General features: G+C 40.8%; 1 protein-coding gene and 1 pseudogene across 1 annotated transcript in view; one reads left to right on the top strand and one right to left on the bottom strand.

The window, feature by feature from the left end:
- LOC122918733 (complement receptor type 2-like) overlaps nt 1-18,122 on the top strand; it is a 173,475-nt gene extending 155,353 nt beyond the window's left edge. Inside the window, exons 47-53 of the mRNA XM_044267508.1 lie at nt 6,480-6,707; nt 8,050-8,226; nt 10,556-10,762; nt 15,128-15,148; nt 16,122-16,197; nt 17,692-17,793; nt 18,041-18,122. Of these exons, the coding sequence (XP_044123443.1) occupies nt 6,480-6,707; nt 8,050-8,226; nt 10,556-10,762; nt 15,128-15,148; nt 16,122-16,197; nt 17,692-17,793; nt 18,041-18,059 (830 nt within the window). The 3' untranslated portion in view covers nt 18,060-18,122. The remainder of the gene's footprint in view (nt 1-6,479; nt 6,708-8,049; nt 8,227-10,555; nt 10,763-15,127; nt 15,149-16,121; nt 16,198-17,691; nt 17,794-18,040) is intronic.
- On the bottom strand, nt 1,364-6,546 carry LOC122918735 (annotated as a pseudogene).
- Nucleotides 18,123-21,607: the final 3,485 nt, after the last annotated feature.

The following is a 21,607-nucleotide window of genomic DNA, read 5'->3' as shown; positions in this document are numbered from 1 at the left end:
AAGGACTTACCACTGCCTTCGTATCATCTGCCTTCTGCTTGTCTTGTTCCTCTTGCTCCTCCTTTGTTTCTTTTCCCCTCTGTTTCTGCCTATCTTTGCAAAATGGTGGTTTTCTATGGTGATTTGATCATCCTCATTTTTTATGTTTCATGACCCTAGATTTTTGCTTTGGGTTTATTATGTGGCTTATACAAAACATCTCATAGAGAAAATAGTCCTTTTTATGTTGATAACACCTTATCTTTTTTGTTGTTGGTGGTATAACAAAATGTTATTTATTTAATCCTTTTAAATCTGCGGTGAAAGTCAATCCTGATCAACCCAGATCACTGGTAAAATTAAAGAATGCATACAGACTTTTGATATGAAAAAGGCAAATGTAGACTCCACTGGGGATCAGTTGTTTTTACCTGCCCAGCATCCACTATTCTTTTAATGGCACCTGAGTTTCCTGTGGTGAACTGCCTGCTCTCCTATTATGGGTCCACAAGGTACACATCTAGTAATCAAGAGTAGTCCTTTTTTGTCGTGCTTCACAAATGTGTAATCCCAGGCAGACTAATGACAGTGAGGTCCTGAACTTAGATGGAACTAGTATGCAAGAAGCTCTCACTCCAAGGGGATTAGAAAGCTGGTAGAACATCAGTCTGGAGCTTCTGGTGGCCATCATTTTGCCTGAGAATGAAGCCAACCGAACCCCTCAAAAACTGGGTTTGGAGAAAAGCTAAAAATTACAACTGGGGCACTAGAATTTAAAAGCTCAAAACACCAGGGTCTTACCATTGTCAGATTATGATGTTATAATTCCATTTCTGAAAATAAAAACACATTCATCCTAGAGTCTCCAAAATCTTTCTAGGAAGGAGCAAAATGAAAGAGGATCTTTAATAGTCTGACCAAAAAAATGTCCATTATTCTCGATATTAAGAATTGAATGGAGGGGCGCCTAGGTGCCTCAGTGGGTTAAAGCCTCTGCCTTTGGCTCAGGTCATGGTCTCAGGGTCCTGGGATCGAGCCCCGCATTGGGCTCTCTGCTCAGCAGGGAGCCTGCTTCTCCCTCTCTCTCTGCCTGCCTCTCTGTCTACTTGTGATCTCTCTCTCCCTCTGTCAAATAAATAAAATCTAAAAAAAAAAAAAGAACTGAATGGAATGATTTAAAGAAAAATAAACATTATTGTTTACATAATATATTCAGAATCATGTGGTTCCTAGTGATTGAAATCTCATCATGCTTGGAAAGGAACAGAAGACGGTAGCTGAGAAGCACATCCTCTCATAAAAGACACCTAAACAGATTTCTTAGGATGACGAATATTAAGGATTTGAACATAAAGCTTTTTCTCAGAGGAAACAAACTTAGTTTCTAAAGAGCATTCACTTCTGACATCTCCATTCCTGATTTCAGTGGCTGCAGACTACGTACATCTGCGCCACACTTAGGATGAGAAAAATACGTGTGAAAGAAGAAACTACTCTTCACACAGTAGAACAGAAGATATGCTCACTTATGGTGTGAGGCATGGGCAGGAGGCACTCTGCACACATAGAACATTGCCCACTGCCACTGGTGGCTAATGTATTGTCACTGTTAGGAGCACCAGTAAGAGGAATACACCATGAAGATCACTTAGCTTTCAACTTCTGCATATTAATAAATGGTAAGAGAGAAAAACCCGAAACTCAGCAAAACCACACCAGAGAATTTCCCTGGTCATATACTCACAGCCTAACTTCGCATTTTGTTTCAGGGCTTGGGACATACAGAATGAATGCTGAACGTTCTGTCAAAGTTGCAAACTTGCCCCTCTGAAGGAAAATCAGGGTATTAATCAGCCCACGTAATTTCAAAAGTCCAACCACAATATTCGCACACTGCCTCGCTTTCCCAAATGACACCAAAGGGTGGTTTCAAAACAGGTGGTACCAGTGCTCCTCTAGCCATGACCTGGGCTTCCAGGAAACATCGCTTGTGTACTGAATATGCAAAATGGACTGTCCCACAGTTGCATTTTTAGAGTAAATGGTGAATCACCACAAGAAAATCCACAAGAACCTTTTCAACTTTGGCTCCAAGTGGGCGAAGGGACCTGACTTACATCCATGAAAGCAGAGTAAACTGGGGCCAAACCAGCTGCTCCAGAGCCTCGTTAAGTTTAAGTGCATCCTGCTGACTTATTCTTAGCACTCGGTTTGTCCTCTCCATGTTTTCTCTGCAAGTCATGTCTTCTCTGAAGTTCTCTTAGGAGTCTGCAGAACACCCATTCCATGTCACCTTTTCTGAAACGTTCTCTGAGAAGCGTGGCTTCTCCTAGCTGAACCTGGATTACCCAGGCTTCCAGACCTCACAGGCTTCAGAGCTGATAACACCTTATCTTCCTTCACCTATTAAGCTTTTTATATTTCTGTTATTAGTTTACCTCTTTTCATGTTGTATATTCATTAAGAAATTATAGTAGATACAGTTCTAATGAATGTTCTTTTCTGTAAGTTTTTATATTATAATTAGGTGGTTAACGTGCCATTCCAATAGAGTTCTGGTTTTCTGTTTTATTTTTCACCTTTGCTAGAGTACTGCTTACTTTCACTTGCTATTATGTCACTCATTGATGTCTTTTCATTTCAGCTGAAGACATTCTTTTAATATTTCTTGTAAGGCAGGTCTGGTGGTGGTGACCCTCCCTCAGTTTTTTTCTGGGAAAGCCTTTATTTCTCCTTCATATCTGAAGGCTAATTTAGCTAGAAAACATACACTGGCTGACTGTTTTTCTTTCGCCACTTTGAATATATCATTCCTCACTCCTGTTCTATAGAGTTTCTGCTGAGAAATACACTGGTAATCTAATGGGGCTTCCTTTGTAGGGTACTTTTTTTCTTTTACCCTTGGTTGCTTCAAAGATTCTTTCTTGATCATTGATTTTTGGCAGCTTCATTACAAGATATTCTTGGGAGGGCCTTTTTGCAACGAGATAATAGGGTATTCTATTAGTTTCTTGGATTTGTATGTTTAATTCCTTACCCATGGTAGGGAAGTTCTAAGCTACTATTTTTCTAAAGATAAATCTTGCTCTCTTCTCTTCTGGTAGACCAATTATTTTTATATTTGTTTTTCTCATATCTAATACCTCTCATAGGGTTTCATCACTTTTTAAAAATCTTAGTCCTCTCTCTTCTGAGTTATCTCTAAATTTTTATCCTCCAGGTCACTAATCTGTTCTAAATCTGATCTGTCCTATTTCCAATACTTTCTAATCTAATCTTCATCTGATTCATTGAATTTGCCATCTCCAGAATTTCTGTCTGGTTTGTTGGTTTGTTTGTTTATTTGTTTCAGAGAAATAGAAAATTTTAGTGTGCATAAATAAAAGGGTGGTTTAGTTCTATCTGGTTCTTTTTAAAAATTTCAATCTCTTTGATAAAGAACTCTTTCTTTTTTTCAAAGTTTTATTTAAATTCTATTTAGTTAATATACAGTACAATATTGGTTTCAGGAGTAGAATCCAGTGATTTATCATTTATATACAAACTCAGTGCTCATCATAACAAGTGCCCTCCTTCATACCCATCACCCATGTGTCCCATCCCCACCCACCTCCCTCCATCAATCCTGTTTGTTCTCTATCCTTAAAGAGTGTCTGTTTTATGGGTTCAGCTGATTAAGTGTCTGCCTTTGGCTCAGGTCACATTCCCAGGGTCCTGGGATTGAGGCCTGCATCAGGTTCCCTGCTCAGCCAGGAGTCTGTCTCTCCCTCTACCTCTCCCCCACCTCATGCTCTTTCTCACTCTCTCTCTCAAATAAATAAAATCTTTTTTTTAAGTGTTTCTTATGGTTTGTCTCCTTCCACCTTCTTTGTTGTTTGTTTCCCACATCATATGTTCATGTTTTGTTTCTTAAATTCCACAGATGAATGAAATCATATGGTATTTGTCTTTCTCTGATTGACTTATTCCATTTAGTATAATACACTCTAGCTCCATCCACATGGTTCCAAATGGAAACATCTCATTCTTTTTGATGGCTGTATAATATTCACACACACACACACACACACACACACACACACACACACCCCACATCTTGGTAAATAACTCTTTCTGTTCATTAATTTTATTCCTGAGTTCACTGAATTGCCTTTCAGAGTTTTCTTGTAGCTCAGGACGGAATCTCTTCCTAACAGCTGTTTCGAATTCTTAATCACTTAGATTGCAACATTCCATGCCTTTGCGATCGATCATTGGAGAATGACCCTTTCCTCTTTGCCATACCACGTTCCTGTGATTTTTCATAGTGTTTGACAAAATGTCTCTCTACCATCCCATTTAAAGTAGTACGTACCTTTAATTGTTTACTGCAGTTCAAGTACTTGCAATTAGAAGCCACTCCTTTGATTTCCAGAAGGTGGCGCTACAGCTCAAGTGTTTGGTTTCTCTTTACCGGCGTTGGCTCCTGGCTGCACTGGGGAGCATTGGTTTTAAAAAGCTAGTGTAGGTACCCCAACCAGGTGGTGGGTATTATAGAGGGCACGGATTGCATGGAGCACTGGGTGTGGTGAAAAAATAATGAATACTGTTATGCTGAAAATAAATAAAAAATAAATTTAAATAAATAAATAAATAGGGGGAGGGAAAAAAAAAAAGCTGGTGTAGGGACTCCTGGGTAGCTCAGTTTGTTAAGCGGCTGCTTTCGGCTCAGATCGTGATCTTACGGTCCTAGGATCAAGTCCCACATCTGGCTCCTGGCTCAGCAGAGAGCTTGCTTCTCCCTCCCACTCTGTCTGCTGCTCTCCCTGCTTTGTACTTTCCCTCTCTGTTAAATGAATAAATAAAACCTTAAAAAGAAAAAAAAGCTGGTGTAGAAAAAGCTGATGGCAGAGTTGGGTAAGGTGTGGTTTTTAGCACCTGTTGCTTTGTGGGTGCCCACAACCCAACAGTGGCAGAATCCTCAAGTTTGGGATACTGCCAGAAGTCTGAGGGCAAACCCCCTGCTGAAATCCCAAAGCTGATAGCCAGGGAAGAGGTTCCTTCAATGACCTTTGTTATTCTTGTTTGCCCCCCACCCCGTCCCGCCCCACCCCACCCCACTCTTGCCCCCACAGTTGCAGAGGTCCCTTCTCAGAAATCTGTGCACCTGGAGAAAAATGGGTTCAGCCAATCACTCAGCACTTTTGCTTTCTACCTCCTCTGTGAGGGCAGTCTCTGGCCCTGAAGAGGGAACTGGTTCCTCGAGATCCTCCTTCTCCTCTGCCTCCAAACTCCTCTCTGCCCTGCCTGGATGGGCGCTTGCTTCTCCCATCAGGCTGGCTGGACTTCTGCAAATTCTCTCTCTCTGGTGCTTGTCCACCATGTTTGGCTCTCTCCAGTTTTGCTTTTTCCTCAGTTGCAGCAAATGAGGGTAGGGCAATTCCCCCCCCCCCAACCCCACCCCACCCTTAGCCCCTTCCCTTGGATTCCAACTCCCTTGGATCCACAGCAGCCTCCAAGATTCTATCTACTTACTTTTTGAAGCACAGGTGCATAGAAATGTAATGTATAGAACCACCTTCGTTGAGTTGCGAATCACCCTTTTAATCTGGATTCTGTTAAAATATCCTGCTAGAAAACTATTAGGACATCTTATGGGATTGTGATGGAACTTCATAAGAACATCCAACCTGAGTAAAACTCAGATATCAAAAAACTCTACCTTCCTGAGACATATAAATCTGAAGGTAAATACATAAGTAAGCTTTCGATAAATACAAACAGATAAAATCGAGATATGAGAAGTCAATCACTGTTTGTTGTATGAAGGCCTTCACTTTGTTTATTCACACAATTCTGACAGGCTTGGGTATCTATTCCTAAATTCATATCAGATTCAAAGCATCAAATTAGTTTTAGGGAGAGAACTGCTAGGAACAGACTAAAAGCAGAAATAAATGACAGCCGGTCACTTGGAAGAAAGAAAAACACAAAAGAAAAGGCTCCTAGAGCCTTAATCTGGCTCTGAAGAACCCAGTAGGAATCACTGTGTTCTGAAGACACTATTGTGTATTTGTTATTGATACAGATGATGATGGTCATGAATCATCAAGAAGCACATCTGCTGAAAATGATAGTCTATGTTTAATAAAGATTCACTAAGATTTCTTCGCAACTTCAGATCTTTGAGGGCCAACCTCATCTGTCTTATACCCCCAGTGTCAACCCAGGACTGTCTTTAAGCCAGACATCAAGCAGGCAAACAACAGTTGCTAAAAAACAAATTAGTTATCTTTCCAATCGAATCTTAGCTACCTGGAGGGTCTTGGACTTCTACAATAAACTGAAATTAAAGTCTCAACTTCAGTTAGTTACTTCTCTGAAAGAAAAAGTCTTACATATTTAAATCCACCCACCATAGTTGTGTTCCCATTGCAAAAATACAGTCCCAGGATACCATGGAGGTAGGATCATGTTGATTGAAATGCTAATGGAAACTAAAGCTCTTGCTTTCTTTCCAGAAATCTTCTGTCCAAATCCTCCCTCTATCCTTAATGGGCAGCACACCGGACCTTCTCGGGGAGACATTCCCTATGGAAAGGAAATTACTTACACGTGTGACCACCACCCAGCCAGAGGGATGAACTTCAGCCTCATTGGGGAGAGCACCCTCCGCTGCACAAGTGACGATGAAGGGAACGGAATTTGGAGTGGCCCCGCCCCTCACTGCGAACTTGCTGGTTCTACAGGTCAGTGCATACATATTTCCCTGTGTCCCATCTAGATCAGAATATCTAGGTGAGAACCTCGCTATTTCTATGGGAACAGTCATTTTGGCTTGGGAACGTGGCTATCTTACAAAAGTAAGGCACACAGAATTACCTACTGGGAGAATGGAAGCTGGGTTCTAGATGTGCCTTGCTGTGTCCCAATTGCTGGTCCTCTGATGGCCCTTCCTGCTGGGGTGAGGAGTGTGGGATAGTAACAAGAGAAGGAGGGAGACAATGGGAAGAATCAGTGAGGCCCAGACTTTACAGAGACCATCTTCAAGCACTAAAAACAAATGCCAAAGAAAACACTCTGTCTCTATTACAAGTTGTATTTCGGAGCACCTGCGTCGCTCAGTTGGTGGAGCAGCTGATTCTTGACCTCAGGTCTGGATCTCAGGGTTGTGGCTTCAGCCCCACATTGAGCTCCCTAATGGGCATGGAGCCTATTTTAAAAACAAACAAACAAACAAAAAACCACAAAAAAACCCCAGCTGTATTTCTTTTTTTTTTTTTTTTAAGATTTTATTTATTTATTTGATAGAGATGACAAGTAGGCAGAGAGGCAGAGAGACAGGAGGAAGCAGGCTCTCCACGGAGCAGAGAGCCCGATGCGGGGCTCGATCCCAGGACCCTGGGATCATGACCTGAGCCGAAGGCAGAGGCTTTAACCCACCATAGTGGGAGCCACCCAGGTGCCCCCCCCACAGCTGTATTTCTATTGGATAGATGGGTGTGCAGAGCAAAAAAGCACATGTATTTTTACTTTAGATTTGATGTGATGGAAACAACTAAAGAAGCTCCAAGGCAGGCATTTGTATTGCTTTTGTTCCTCCTAAGTGTTCTGCTCAGCCTGTGACTGCATTTTGTTGACCCTTCCTCTCATGTTTAGCAACAGGCACTCAAGACATCCTAGAGAAGTGGAGTTCAAGGCTGTGCTCTTGGCAGCTCCTTCCTTTTACATATTAGTCTGGCATTAAATGACTGTATCTGTACAATCTGGAGCTCATTCATGGCTCTCCTTGTCCTTGAAACAGCTCTGTGCACCAGTGAGGACAGTAGCACCAAAGTGGTCCTTTGCAGACCCCGGTGGTCCTCCCATCTGATGCAGTTTGCAGGAAGAGAATACAGGTGGTCCTCTTTACAGGCTGAAGGACTACATTTAAAGAATCAGTTTTCCCACTGATTGGGAAATAAGTAGTGCCTGCTTTGGGTCTTCCTGTGTCTCTAAGAGTCAAACATGCTATTAGATATGTTGGCGTATTTGTACTTCTTTGTTTAAGTGAGTGTCTTTTCTTGTGTTTTGGGGGGATCTTGTTCTTAGAATGCCCGCATCTGCCCAAGATCCACAATGGGTATTACCTTGAAAGACCTGCATCTCCTTTTCTTCCTGGAATGACTGTCAACTACACTTGTGACCCAGGCTACTTGTTGGTGGGAAGAGCCTTCATATTCTGCACAAACCAGGGAACCTGGAGCCAATTTGATCATTTTTGCAAAGGTATTTATTATTCTTGTTGGGCTTTTTAATGGAAAATGGATGCACAGGGCTGATAAGACTGAGATATCTTTCTGAGAAGATTGTGAAATGAGTGTCAATAGAGGGAGAAGAAAAGCAGGGGGAAAAATCGATGGGAAGGAGGCTACCCAAGGACTCTTAGTTCTACCAAAGTAGTAGAACGAACTGATGGAATTTCCAGTAATATGGTAGACATCAAACACCAATTTAAAATGATTTGTGGGCTTTTAACTAATAATATATCTTAGCTCTGAAGGATCTCAGAGAGTCACAATTGGTCCTCACCAATACCTTAAATAAGAGACTAGAAGTACACTTTTTTTGGTAAGGAAAATTGAAGCATGGAGCAAGGTTGAGAGCAATTAGTTCCTGGAATTACTGAATATGGGTCCTTATTATAACTTCCAAGACCAAAGGTGAAGTGCTTATTTCATCTCTTCCTTAGAACAAGTGCCAGGAATTACTGCCTTTATTCCTGTCTGTGTTTGCATAGACTTAAAATCTTTTGTTGTTAATATTCTTTAAAACTACAAAATTTGGGATTAAAAATATTCTGTGACTAAGCATGGTACTGAGGTCTTTAATAACAATTATTTGTGTTAATCTCTCAAGGAGTCTGATGAGGTGGGATTATTCTTGCTATTCTACAGAAGAGGAAATTGAGAGAGAGACCCAGTAACTAGTCCATGGTATGCAGCTCGTGGGTGGTGGTGCCTGTGTTGGGCCACTGCCCCACCCATGCTTTTATTTATTTCTTTATTTTTAAGATTTTATTTATTTATTTGACAGACAGAAATCACAGGTAGGAAGAAAGGCAGGCCCAGGAGAGAGGGGGTAGCAGACTCCCTGCCAAGCAGAAAGCCTGATGCTGGGGCTCGATCCCAGGGTCCTGGGATCATGACCTGAGTCAAACATAGAGGCTTTAACCCACTGAGCCACCCAGGCGCCCCCCACCCATGCTTTTAAACACTGCACTGTATTCTGTCTCCTTTCAAATGTGGTCTTTTGACTTTGCACAGCAGTAAGTTAGCAATCTGCTTTTCTTTTTAGAAAACTGAAAGCAGGGATGAGGTAGGAAGGATTTCAGGCATGCCTGTGTTTCAAATGTAAAGAAGCAGTTAGTCCTATGGCTGCCATGGTGGTTACAGGGTCAGAGGGCGCTCCACAACCGAAAAGTCTCAGAAGTCCTTGGCTAGCCACACTCTGATTTTAGAGAAAGAAAATGAGGTCCTCTACAGAGGTGTAAATGGCCCTCCTGTATTTATTTACAAGAATGGAGTGCATCCACTGTGGAGTCCCTGTGTCTCTGCAGAAATAGGAATGCTTACCCCTCCTTGCTTTAGTTGCATGGAGAAGTAGGGAGGGTCAGGGAATACGTCAAAGATTAAGTATTCAAGTCAAGACTCTAGGAAGGTTCTTCTTCTGAAAATAAAAGGGTAATATTCTATTCTCTTGGCAGCTGCTTTCAAGTAAAATTCATTTTGTCTTAATAACTGCCCTTTTTGAATGTGCTTTATAGCCGTCATTCTAGGTCTTTAGCATGAGCAAAATCAGCCAGGAGCCTTGTTAAGATTAGGATCTCAAGTGTCATTCCTAAGAACTCTGATTCTGACATTTTAAACTGGAGTTGGGTCTACTTTTAACAAACCCATCAGCATATTCGGAAGTAAGAAGACCACAGACCATACTTTGGAAAATACCACTTTATCTTGTTGGTTCCTATACAGAAAAGAATAATTTAGCCTCATGTTTGAATAATTACAACTAAAAAGCAGGCTTTGCTTGAAGCTAAAGAGGGTATCGATAGCTGGGCAGAAAAAGAAAGCAAAACAAAGAATAAGATAAATAAGGTAAAATAAAGTAGAAAAAATATGTTTTGAATTTAGAATCATGATTTACTATCTTCTTTGTTCTATGCATAGAAATGAGCCAGAAACACACATTTAATCAAGAAGCAAAATACGAGTTTGTACTGTATACCTAGGGAGAGTTAATGTGATGTTCCTGTTTCCTTATGGGGTGACCAAAGTGGATCTAGTGTTAGAACAGGTGATCATATCTCCCAATCTTTCCCCAGTTGCAGAGGTACCAATAATTAAAAGTGGATGCATAATACATTCCATATTCTCTTATTTCATTCCATATTCTCAACATCCTAAGATGTTGAGTGGGTGTCAATAGTTCCTGATTGAAAACATGACATCTTTGCTGAAGGCAAAGCAGTTTGGGGTCATAGATCACTCCACTATGTCGGTTTCAATTAACAATTTACAATAAAATGTCAATTTCCTTTTGATTTTTCTAATTTCAGAGGTAAAATGTATCATCCCAGAGTTTATGAATGGAATCCGGAAGGAGCTGGAAATGAGAAAAGTGTATCACTATGGAGATAATATAACTTTCGAGTGTGAGAATGGGTATACTCTGAAAGGCAGTCCCCAGAGCCAATGCCAGGCAGACAACACATGGAACCCTCCTCTGGCCATATGCACATCTAGTAAATGGAGCTGCAAGAAATGTAGGTCCTTCCTTAGTCTTGGTTACTATTCGTTCATTCTGCAATACTGTCACTGAATGTGATATGATGTTTATAACATCTGCTAAGAGCTAAGGAGTATGACAGGAGCTCCTAATTCTTCCCAGAAAGCCCTTGCAATGAAAGTAAGGCAAGCCTCGCTCTTCTCACACTGCTCAACCTATCCATCTCTCCTCAGGAGCCCCTCTGAACCTTTTTTGTCTATATTACTCTATTGTTGATTGCATGGCACAGTAATGATTTGTTTATAGCCCGGGGGCCTTAAACGTCAGGAGCACATCAGTGGTAGTGCAGGCCTTCAAGAATATTCTAACATGAGTGAGAGAACACTTTCCAAGGTGCAGAGACAAGATGGTTGGTGTCCCTCACTGGTATACAGGATTTTAAGCTGGTACAGCTGGAGAGAGCAGATTTAGAAATCATGTATCTTAAATTGCACACATGAGTGAAATCAAATGGTATTTGTCTTTCTTTGACTGACTTATTTCGTTTAGCATAATACCTAAAGTTCCACCCACGTCATTGCAAATGGCAAGATTTCATTCTTTTGACAGCTGAGTGATAATCCATTGTGTGTGTGTGTGTGTATGTGTGTGTGTGTGTATATATACCACATCTTCTTTATTCATTGAAGAACAAAACAGATGAACAGAGGGGAAGAGAAAGAAAAATGAAATAAGTTAAAAATGGAAAGGGAGGCCTATAAGAGACTCTTAACTATAGGGAACAAATTGAGGGTTGCTGGAGGGGAGGCAGGTGGGAGGATGGGGTACCTGGGTGATGGGCATTAAGGAGGGCACCTGATGTAATAATCACTGGGTGTTGTATAGAACTGATGACTCCCGAAACTCTACCCCTGAAGCTAAGAACACACTATATGCTAACTAAATTTAATTCAAATTTTTTAAAATTAGTTAATTAAAAAAAAATCATGTATCATTGAGCTCAGTAGAAGAGTACCCCTCTGCTAACAACTAGAGAGTGATATAAGATAGAAAACCCTAAATCCTAAACTTGTACACATGAAGATGCTATTGAGCAAAATTAACAGTGTGTAATCATCTTTAATCAAAATTAATGCGAAGCTGCCCTCCACACCTCTTATAACTCTTTGTTATAATACATGATTGAATACTAAGATTGTTCAAGATCTATTTTTTATAGTTAATCCCTTAAACATGTTCCCTAAGCTGACTCACATAATATTTCCAAATTATAAATTTGACACTCCCTTAGTGTCAAATTATATTTACTTCTTTGGCAAAAATCTCACTGTTGAACCAACTGGATGTCTTTAGAGAATTCTGAAGATGTGTCTGCGAGAGAGAGAAAATTCACATAATTGGAAGAGTAACCGTACCAGATAGTAAAAGAAAATAGAAAATAGAAAAAGAAAAGAAAATAGAAAGCCACAATACCTGAATTACTTTATGCCAGCACAAAAAATAAACTTACTTTCATAAGTAAATGGAACAAAGCAGATATTAATAAAATAAAGGTATCTTGCAGATAAAACATAATAACAGACATCAAACCAGGGGAAAGGAAAAGACGACCAAATGCTATAAGGTAGCACTGAAGAAATTTTTTTTTAAAGATTTTATTTATTTATTTGACAGACAGAGATCACGAGTAGGCAGAAAGGCAGGCAGAGAGAGGGGGGGAACCAGGCTCCCCACTGAGCAGAGAGCCAGAGCAGAGAACTCCTTCCCAGGACCCTGGGATCATGACCTGAGCCGAAGGCAGAGGCCTTAACCCACTGAGCCACCCAGGTGCCCCGACCCTTTCTTTTTATCTTATAATAAATACCAGATGGAATAAAGAGAAGTTTAAAAAGTGAACATAGAAAAGCTAAGGTGAAATATAAGAATATTTATGAAACACCTAAAGGAAGGGCAACGTTTTGAGCTTTCTGATAGCTTAGAGAAAATCATAAAATGTCAACAAATTTGTCTTCGATTTTACATACTTGGAAAAGTAAATTTTAAGACATTAGCCAGATGAGATCTCTGTGCAAATATAATGAAGGGTTAGTAGCGTTCTCACGCACATAAAAGTGGTGGTTGCGATGATCGTACAAGCTGACATATATTGAATACTTTGTTCCACTGCTGATGTATTAGCTAGAGAGAAAGATGCTATAAATACATAAAAACTTAGATCACAGGAAAATGTTCCGGAAAGGAATGTACCGGAACATTTCAGGATATTATTAAAAAAAAAAATCAGTAGTTCTCAGCCAAAGCAATTTTGCTCTCCAGAGAACACCAGCAAAGAAGAAATTAAAAAAAAAAAAAAGACAAGGAATCACTTGATGCTTCCTCAATGAATACTGATTATAGCCAGAATTGTTGGCTTTATTACGTCCTGAAACTTCATTTCACAGATGTTCTAGGAAGAGAAGTCCACTAAATAAGTTACGAGCCAAATCCTTTTTTTTTTTAATTAACATACAATGTATTTTTTTGTTTCAGGGGTACAGGTCTGTGATTCATTAGTCTTTCACAGTTCATGGCGTTCACCATAGCACATACCCTCCCCAGTTTCCATCACCCAGCCATTCCATCCCTTTCAGCCCAGCAAATCCCAGTTTGTGTCCTGAGATTAAGAGTCTTTTATGGGAGCGCCTGGGTGGCTCAGTGGGTTACGCCTCTGCCTTTGGCTCAGGTCATGATCCCTGGGTCCTGGGATCAAGCCCTGCATTGGGCTATCTGCTCAGCGGGAAGCCTGCTTCCTCCTCCTCTCTCTGCCTGCCTCTCTGCCTACTGTGATCTCTCTCTATCTGTCAAATAAATAAATAAAATCTTAAAAAAAAAAAAAGACTCTTTTATGGTTTGTCTCCCTCTCTGGTTTTATCTTGTTTCATTTTCCCTCCCTTTGCCCATGACCCCCCCTGCCTCTGCCTCTCAAATTCCTCATATCAGTGAGATCATATGATAATCGTCTTTCTCTGATTGACTTATTTCTCTCAGCATAATACCCTCTGTTTCCATCCATGTCATTACAAATGGAAAGATTTCAATTTTCTGCATAATATTCCATTGTGTATATATATATATATATATACCACATCTTCTTTATACATTCATCTGTTGATGGACATCTAGTTGTAAGCGAAATTCTTAACAGTAAAGGAGAAAAATTACAGGGACTCTTATTTTTACTTCACATATTTCTGTATTATTTGGATGCTATTATATTTGCGATGAAGAAAAAGATACATATATTAGGAGCGGTAAACAAGAACTAATATCCATCCATCTACTGGTGCTTCCTTTATGACAAAGGCTTCTCTGAGTCCTTTTTTTCTCTGAGTCCATTTGTTCTTTTAATTCTATGAGCTCTTGAGCAAGTTAATGATTATAATTAAGCATATATATAGATACATAAAAGCTCCATGAGGGCAGGGATTTTTGTGTATTTCACTTGGGTCCCCAGTACCCAGAATTAAATAGCTCATATGTTCTCGATAAATATTTAGGGAATGAATGCTCTTATGAGTTAGATGTACTGTGATCTCTAATACACAGGTAGGATAAATGAGATACAGAAAAATCAATGAACATGGAAAATATATGGCTATTTGGTAGTAAAACTGATTTTTAACCGAGCCAATCTGACTCCAAGGAATCTCTTCTTCTTCATTTTTTTTTTTTAAAGATCTATTTATTTGAGAGTGGGAGGGGCAAAGGGAGAAGCAGACTACCCAATCAGCAGGGAGCCCTATACCAGGTTCAATTCTGGGACCCTGGGGGACCAAGATTTGAAATAAAGGAAAATGCTAAACTGACTGAACCACCCAGACTTGCACCCTTGTCTGTCATTCTACTGATTCTTTTTAGAGCCGACAGGTTTGAAAGAGACAGAAGCCCTAGAACAGTAAGATTGATTTGAGGCTCTCTAGTCCCTGAAGACCACTAGAGGCATCCTGAAATCATAAGCTTCCAGAAACAGCTTTCTGGAGGTGAATGTAGAAAAAAATCAGTTAGGCAGACATAGTTGGCCTAGGAAGCTAGAAAAATGTACACCACAACTTTAGGACAATTTTACCTAGTAAAGGATTTTTCAGGGTAGTACAATCCTGTGTGATATTTTTCATTTATACTGTTTTATAAACTCTCTTCTGTAATAGTTTTATGATAAAATTTTAAGTTAAAAAGAAAAAAAAACATACTTTGCTCAGTGTACAAGATAAAATGAAGTTATATGAGGGAAACCAATGGCTTTTTATACTAGAAGAACATCAGACCGTATGCTGAAAAAATCAGGATGAATCATCAGCGACTGATCTCCTGTTGGTCATGCTGTGGGCCACACTGACGCTGTCCTGCTTTTGTCTTCCCTCAGGCACAAGTGCTCTCATAGTCGGTAAGTTTTGGGAAGGGCTGGATGAGGAGCTCTAGCACTGTGAACAGTAAGTATGCTCTTACACGACTGAAACCTAAAAGGAGAGACCTGTGTCTCCTACATTACAATTTCGGTTAGAAGGAAAGTAAGTCAAAATTCAGGCCACAGTGTGGCAAGACTGGTATCCTCACAGGCATACAGAGTGAGTGTCCTTGACGGAAGGTTCTATACTGCCTTTAAACTGTTACAACCGAATAATCATCCTTCGTGTTGGTAGCTGGAGAGCCCTACTTCCTCTTTGGTTTATAAGCCAGGAGGTTTCCTCAGGATGGTATCACGCCCACTCCCACAAAGTGGAAGCCACAAAGACCGACTTCCTTAGCCCATTTAAGAGGAGTGGTTTGGTGGCAGACTCTGTGGCGGAGGACAGCTCCTCCCTGGGCCTTACACAAGGCGGGAGCACAGGGCCCTTGAGCGCCGGGGCCAGGAGCTCCAGGGCTGTTGTGACCGAGGGGTTGAAAGGCTGCTGTGGACTAAAGGTTACCGACTGCCCTGCTCACACTTTATCAGTGACCCTGACCCTAAGACTAATGCGCTAGATTAAACCAGGGGTTGAGGAAAACTCCTAAAGGTAAGCCTGTGTGAGGTTTTTTTGTTTTTTTTTTTTTAATTTTATTTATTTATTTGACAGACAGAGATCACAAGTAGGCAGAGGCAGGCGGGGGGCGGGGGGTGGTGGGGAGCAGGCTCCCTGCTGAGCAGAGAGCCTGATGTGGGGCTTGATCCCAGGACCCTGAGACCATAACCCAAGCTGAAGGAAGAGGCTTAACCCTCTGAGCCACCCAGGCGCCCCATTGTGAGGTGTTTCTTAAGAGTAGAATTTATATTTGCATTTAAAGAACTCACTGGCAACTTTGAGGGGACTAGATGTTTAGAGTTTAAAACGTATGGGTTATATTTTCTGTGCATTCAATGACCCTGTTTTAATGCCTAGGTATTATCTTTGGCGTGATCTTCTTTCTTTCATCTGTCATTGGCTCTTATTGGATAATTGTAAAGCGCAAAAAAAGGTAAGCATACCCATATTGTCCTAGAAAATGTCTACGACTGTACCTGCCTCCTCTTGAAAGCCAAAGAGAAGTGAAAGTAAACCTCAAAAAAAAACCCCACTACATAAACAGATGTAATAATTCGTAATTATAAAGAAGACCCTCGATGTATATTATAGAGAAGTATTCACACTAAAAGAAATATATAGGATAATAACTTTTTTTCAAGTGATACTTAAAATTACATAAGCATCTCAGAGTCTTGTGCCAGGTACTGAAAGAAAAAAACAATACATATTTTCTGTTATCTCATAACCACCATCATTCAGTTGGATAGCCACTCATTCAGCGTACACGAAGGTTGTATTTTCTCTCAGTCCATGTACTACTTCCTATCAGCCAAGACCTCTTCTAGGTCAATCCTCAGATAACCACTTAGTCATTGTGCCTTGGAAGCTGCTCTGGAACACTTGTTGGTACAACCCTCTGCTCTTCCTCACGCAAGGATCTCCAGTTGCCCTTCCTCGCCCTCTGAAAACTTTGGCTCCTGATTCACTCTTGCTCTTTGTCTCAAGGGATGCCCTCCTTGTAATTTCTAAGAAAGGATAAAGAGTAACTGAGTAATGAAGTGCTGGCAAGTGGCCAAGTGACTTAACTGTGCTTCCACCCTGAAATCCCTAATATCAGCACATACTCGAAACCTAAAGGTACCAGGATTGCATCATGTCCCATTTAATTTCTGTCAGGGAAGTGCTTACTTAGCCCTTGAAGAGGCAGAGCAGGACACCACGTGAGATCCCAAGACTTGTGAGCAGTGAGAGCTGTGTTCACTCCCACCTACTGGCTATGAACCCCCCAGGGAGACACTTCCCTTCTCTGAACTTCATTTTCCTGGTCTGTAAAATAGGGACAGTAGTTCCAAGCTCACTTAACAGAGTGCCTCGCTAAGGATGAAGGTCAGAAAATGTGAGCTATCATTCTTCACAAGTGATCGTTACTGGCATCTCAAAACATTAAATCCTTGGAAATACTGTCAGTCTTCCTATGCTTCATGACAAGGACTGCTGCTCTCCAAACTGTGGACGTTAATTGGACAGAACACTGAACTTCTACCTTCACTAAAGCAGAAGAGGAAGCTTTGAGTCAGACCCACTGTGCAGGGCCCCTGACCTTGTGAGGCTTCAATGTCACAATCAGGTGGTAAAGGGTTATTTGCCAGTCAGAGCTGCTTTGGAAGGAAGTGTTGCTTTAGGCAGGGACACTTCTCTGTAAGAATTCAGACTCTTCTGACACTATGTACAGGGGAGTTTTCATAGCTTTTTCTCCTTCAAGTTTTGACTTAGTCTTGAAAGGTGGGATTTGGCTATGTTTTCCTTTTACATATCTCCTAAAGATTTCAGAAACTTAGGCAAAGTCTGCCCTAAATTTCAAAGTGAAAGCCACTGACGAATTTCTTCCAAGACTGAAATGTATATAATTAAGCTATTTTCCTATTTTTCCTCTTCTGCCTATTAGCAAGAATACAGATGGGAAAACTAAAGAGATGATCCATTTACATCCTCAAGAAGACAACAGTGTAAAGCCTCAGACTCTACAAACCAATCAGGAAGACAGCAGGTACCTCATGTAAATCCTGAACTCATGTCTTGGAAAGCTCAAGTACTAAAAAATGAGAATAGGATCTGCATAAGTTGCTGGTCTAGCTGGATCCCTGGGGCTGGGGGTCAGAAGGTACTACAGGAAGTGGAAATGCCTTGGTTGCTGTTGTGTTGGATTCTGGCTGTTTCCAGCAGTTGGGTGAGGACTGCCATCTGTGCTGTGCATGGGCACTGTTTTCACAGAGTATTCCTGTATTTTTGTGCAGGGGTGCCATAAACCTTTGAGAGGGAAGCTTTTGTTTTTTTTGTGGAACCCAAGCATTTGCCACGTGGATGTGCCTCCGGGTCCCCCACTCCGCTTAAGTGCACAGGGTCACCTCAGGATCCTGTGGAGACTTTGTATTTCCTTCTTCCCAGCTCTGACTCAATTCTCTGCCTCACCTGTCCTCCTTGGACTGCTCTCTCCCTTCTGTGCTTCTCCCCCGACCCCAGGGGCTTGTCACCACACCTCATGCCTACAACTTTTTCTGGAACATTCTTTTATATCAAGGTACACATAAAATTGTGTACATTGACTGCTGATCAACTTTAAATTAAATGGTAGGAAGTCCTTAATGAGTTTGTCTCCAGTCTCCTTTTTAAGATTGGGATTTGGGCCATAATGTTCTCCAGGAGCAGGGCTGATCATCTGTGGCAAGATACGGTAGACAAGAAGTGAGTCAGAATCTGCACCCTGAGCCCAAGCCAGGTGCAAGGGCCGAGAGGGTGATATGGGTAAAGAGGCAGATTCAAAGACACAGCTGCACGCTAAAGGACATGAGAATGTTCAAAGATGACGCAGGTAACAAATGATGTTGGGCAATCTTGTGAGGTGGAGAGAGGAACACTGAGGGATCAGGTAGCAGTAATAATAGGGGGTGTCAGGTGAGCGGCTGGGCCTCCACAGGCATCTGTCCCCTGGTGGGAGGACAGTCATCCTGGCCTTAAGGATGGCCGGGGAAGTGTTTGGACATCTTGGACTCTATGGTATCTTCTGCAAATCGTGACTGCAGTAGGGGGAGGACATGCTCTCAGAGGCAGAGCCTCGTCCAAACTACCAGCTCCTGTTTACTCTCCCTGCCATGGCCTGGCTCAGAAAAGAGAGTCAGAAATATTTTGTGTGTTATGAGGGACCTCTATGTTTCTGGAACGAGGCTCTTTCTGTTTAGTCGCTCAATTATGAGAATACTTTTCCTTTGGCAAAAAAAAGGCGACGAGGAAAGGTCAACTTCTTCATTAATCTCTCTCTTATCTACTCAGTGTCTCAACTTTGGCCGTATTTTCTTGGGCCCTACACAGCAACCACTTCAAGGAGGGCAGAAACACGTCTTATGAACTCGTAATTATGTGTAACGCTAGTATCACCATTTTAAGCAGCAAATTCTTGGGTCGTTCCCTTGTCACCCATGCTGTCACCTGAATAAAAATATCCTGCTATTTCAGTGCCCTTCCTTGACAAAGTACCACGGAGCTGGGGAACACCTTGAATCACAATGTTGTTGGAAAGGAGCCTATTCAACAGAGTAAGATGTGAGAATCATACAATGACAGACGTGACCTCGCAGACACCAGACATGTGCCCAAGAAGATGCTGACACATTCCCAGGAGCCCGTAAAAACTCCCTCCTCTTAGCCTGGATTACTGTCAGTCCTCCTGCTCTCCCCTGCTGAATGCACACCTCAGCTAGTAAGGGGAAAAGACTGCACTCAGGGTTTATAAATAGTCTCAGTTACGTAAAGGAAGATGGCGTCCCTTTGGATTTCTGTTTACAAGTTTGTGATTTCCCTTTCTCACTTTCAAATGTTCATACTATGGAATGGGCTCATTAACGAGAAGATCAAAATCCAGGAGGAAGAAATGAAAAACAAAGTCACGTGTAATTATACTATTCAGTGATAACCACTGTTAATATTTCGATTTTCTGCTAACATTTCTTCATACTTCGTTTCTTTATACACAGATCTTTCTTAATAGCCACTTTTTCTTCTGTAGAGCAAAATCTATTAGAACAGAAAAATATAGTAGATCCGTTTTTGCTATCACTAGGAAAAAAGTATCCTCTTTGTATTATATGTGCTGCTGAAGTGAGCGTAGTTTTGTTTATATGAATAAAATCTTTTTAAAAAGGGCATTACAAGAATCCAGGGAAGAGGTTTTCAAGAGAAACTTTTTAAACAATGAGATCTGGGTATTTCCTACGCTCTATTTCAAAAGCAATTTGTACTGTGTGTCTAAAATATACTAACTTAAATAAAAGGATAATTCTATTATAAAGCATGTGACTTACTTTTTGTATAGATTCAGAATAACCCAATAAACTAGGAAACGCTGAATTTAAAAATTGCAACATTAATATACAGGTCTCTAAATAAGTGGTCCTGGAGTCCGTAACTGGTCCACACACTTACAGATCGGCCATGCTAACCATCTAGAAGATACCAGAATCTTTCTGGGTAGTTAACAATAGACTTGCATATGACGACTGCTAACTGCTGTGTAATTCTGGGTTGCTTTTCAAGTGTATTGTGCCACACTTACCTTGATAAATATAGAGAGGGAACTGGATATCAACTTGATGTTTTCTTTAAAATCATAGAAGAAAGGGGAAAAAACAGCATTAACAAAGTCAACTGACAAACTAGGAGGAAAAAATTACAACTTATATCATAGACAAGGGTAACTGGCATAGAGAGTAAAAAAGTCAAAGACCAAACCTCCTCACCTCTCCTTCCTGAAAATGGGCAAAGGATATCCAGTCGGGCCTCCAATAAAAGAAAGGCAAGTAACCAATGAATATATGAAAAGATCCTCAATGGTTTTGCTTAGTTGAAACTTGGGGAAACTTTGGGACCTAATATATTAGGTCTTGAGTTTCTGAAGAAGTACACTTTAAACAAGGGCTAGAAATTAACTGATGGGAATTGGCCTTTCTTAGAATTAAAATTCCCTATCACAAGAAAAAAATGTAAATTCCTTTATCCCCCCAGAATTCAGTAGGTCAGTAAGTATTGTGATGACCATGCCATTGAATTTCAAGGAATTCATAAGATTTTTTGCCTGTGACATCAGTGATCCATGGGAAATACTGCTAATACTAATTATGGGTAAAATACCAACCTGTCTAACTTCATTTGTATTGCTGAGTAATTCTGTTAACCTCTGGCCTTACATTTTTCATCTGAGAAGCAGGTCTCCAAGATTATTCTTAGTGCTAACAATCTAATTTTGTTTCTCATTTCCTTTTTGTGTACACGTAATTTTGACATGTAAGTTAAAAATTCTATGACATTTAAATGGTATGTTCTATTTTCATCACTATAATGGGATAGGAATAAAAGATTTTTTTTCCTTCTAAATCTGTCTGGAACATGGTTTGCAATATATTTACTTTTTAAAGCTTTCAAAATCCAAGAGGAAACAAAATGAATATGCTTTCCTTCTGAGAAGTGCCGCCCTCTCTGCACCTAATGGTTTCAGAATCCCTCCCTGCATGGGGTGTGGCTTATCACTTGAATGTTCTTGCCAGTAACAGCTAAATATGAAGGTCAACTGTCTGGCAGGTGCTCACCAGGTACAAACAGAGGTGGCACAGCTCCCAGGGCCAACATCAAAAAGATGGCTTATCTTAGCTCTGTTTAGCCAGTCTAACCTAGTGTGTAATTCACTGTGACAGTGGAAAGCCTTTTCTGAGAGTCCTCACAGGCCCATTTCTCTGAAAAGCATGATGGAAATACACTAATTTAGGAGGCCAAGAAGCATCTGGCATTCAGATTAATTTTACACAAGTTGGCCT

Source organism: Neovison vison, chromosome 10, assembly GCF_020171115.1.
Source record: "Neovison vison isolate M4711 chromosome 10, ASM_NN_V1, whole genome shotgun sequence".
In the NCBI taxonomy this organism is placed as follows: Eukaryota; Metazoa; Chordata; class Mammalia; order Carnivora; family Mustelidae; genus Neogale; species Neogale vison.
Note: the sequence above shows the minus strand (reverse complement) of the source record. Positions and strands in the feature narration are given on the sequence as shown.